The sequence below is a fragment of the Sceloporus undulatus genome, chromosome 2 (genome assembly GCF_019175285.1).
Source record: "Sceloporus undulatus isolate JIND9_A2432 ecotype Alabama chromosome 2, SceUnd_v1.1, whole genome shotgun sequence".
Classification (NCBI taxonomy): Eukaryota; Metazoa; Chordata; class Lepidosauria; order Squamata; family Phrynosomatidae; genus Sceloporus; species Sceloporus undulatus.
This window is the reverse complement of record NC_056523.1, coordinates 193755043-193756676: the sequence shown is the minus strand read 5'-3', so window position 1 is coordinate 193756676 and position 1634 is coordinate 193755043. Positions and strand designations below refer to the sequence as shown.

The following is a 1634-nucleotide window of genomic DNA, read 5'->3' as shown; positions in this document are numbered from 1 at the left end:
GTATTATAATTATAATTATAATTAAAACTCATTTAATTAGATCAATTTAGTTAAAATAAATCAATATTAAATAAATGAATAGCCCCAAGATCATATAAGACAAACAGCTGTTTGTATACATACCAGGATGTGCAACGCAAGGACAGTTTAAAAATACAGGTAAATTAATCTTAACTAATTCAAGATTAAGAGTGAACTGTGTCTCTGTGTTAAAAGCCTGCAATACTACCTGCAGTCAAAGTGGCACATTTGCCTAAACAGTGCATAGGTATGAATTAGTCATTCAGAGTAATCTTATTTTTTTAAAAATCTTGAAATGCTAAGCTAAATGCATAATTTTAATGTAACGTTCATTAGGATAAATTTATTTGCATGACTTCACTGTCCTTGGTTAGCACCCTCTTTTAAACACAGGTAAGTTCCCTTCCCCGTATATTTGTACTTTCCTAGCCATGGTGTGACATCAATATTCAACTTACAATTGTGTAACTGGAGTTCCACAAGTATAACTGTTGCAAATGCAGTTGTGGATTCTTGGATAGTGCATAACTACTATCAGTAGCTTCCAAATATTCCTTCAGTCATGGGGACAGCAAAAACAGCAAACACATTCATGGATAAACAGTTGGTTGCACAAGACTGATATGCAGCAGCAGTGTGGTATAATACAATAACCACTTAAGCATGAGAGTGTTGATTTACATTACTTAAACACAATCTAGGTTCTTAACTCTTATCTGAAATCTATCTTCTACTGTACTCATCATTGTGGAAGAACTAGTTCAACATAAGCTGGATGTTTGTTTGTTTAAAAATACTTTCTATCATGTTTATAAGGGTCATTCAGAGGGCTTTCATCCAGCCTGGCACCCTGTAGGTGGCATATGCACACATCCATTTTGCTTACACTTGTGTATGTCCTTTTTTGAGCACTGCAGACATTAGTACCTTCCCTTCTTACCTCTGCAGTACCCAGCCCTCCTCAGGCTTATCATACAGCCTCTGACACCACCCCCACAGCATTTCTATGCCTCATAGGGAGTGGAGAGGATCAGAGAAAGGTCTAGCTATGTCCCCATACTGAAATAATTATGGATTATCACACACTAAATCACTAGATCACACTTTTAGAAGTTGGAAAGCTTTCTGACTTGTAAAAAGTGCTGGCAGAGTGCAACCGGGACCCGGCTGGAACCCGAGCTGATGGTGGCCAGTAGTTCAACAGCGATTTAGTGTGTGATAATCCCTGCCTCCATCTCATGTCATTTAAAATGCTGAGTGTTAGGCTCAGGGAAAGAGGAAGAGAAAGAGGGGAAGAAAAGGAAGAGGAGGAGGAGAAGGGGAAAGAGGAAGAGAAAGAGAAAGAGGGGAAGAAAAAGAAGAAGAGGAAGGGAAAGAGGAAGAGAAAGAGGGGAAATCCAATTTTGACACATTTATGCCCCCCCCCAATAAAACCTTGCTTTTGGATGAACAGAAGTAGCAGTTTCCACTCCATCTTACCTTCTGCACATCGGCAAACGTCTCCATGGCATATCTTACTGAGGAGGCCACTTCCTTTGGACAGATGGTAAAACTTGGTGCACTGCTCATCTGAAATGGAGGAATGAAAAGAGGTGCCCTTTACTTCAACAAGC

At 39.3% G+C, this 1634-nt stretch overlaps 1 protein-coding gene across 1 annotated transcript in view; it reads right to left on the bottom strand.

The window, feature by feature from the left end:
* Positions 1-1423: 1423 nt before the first annotated feature.
* The window catches only part of LOC121920515 (complement C3-like), a gene marked incomplete at its 3' end in the record, with an annotated part of 11495 nt that continues 11284 nt past the window's right edge, over positions 1424-1634 (bottom strand). Inside the window, exon 6 of the mRNA XM_042447653.1 lies at positions 1424-1590. Coding sequence (XP_042303587.1) covers positions 1424-1590 — 167 coding nt within the window. The remainder of the gene's footprint in view (positions 1591-1634) is intronic.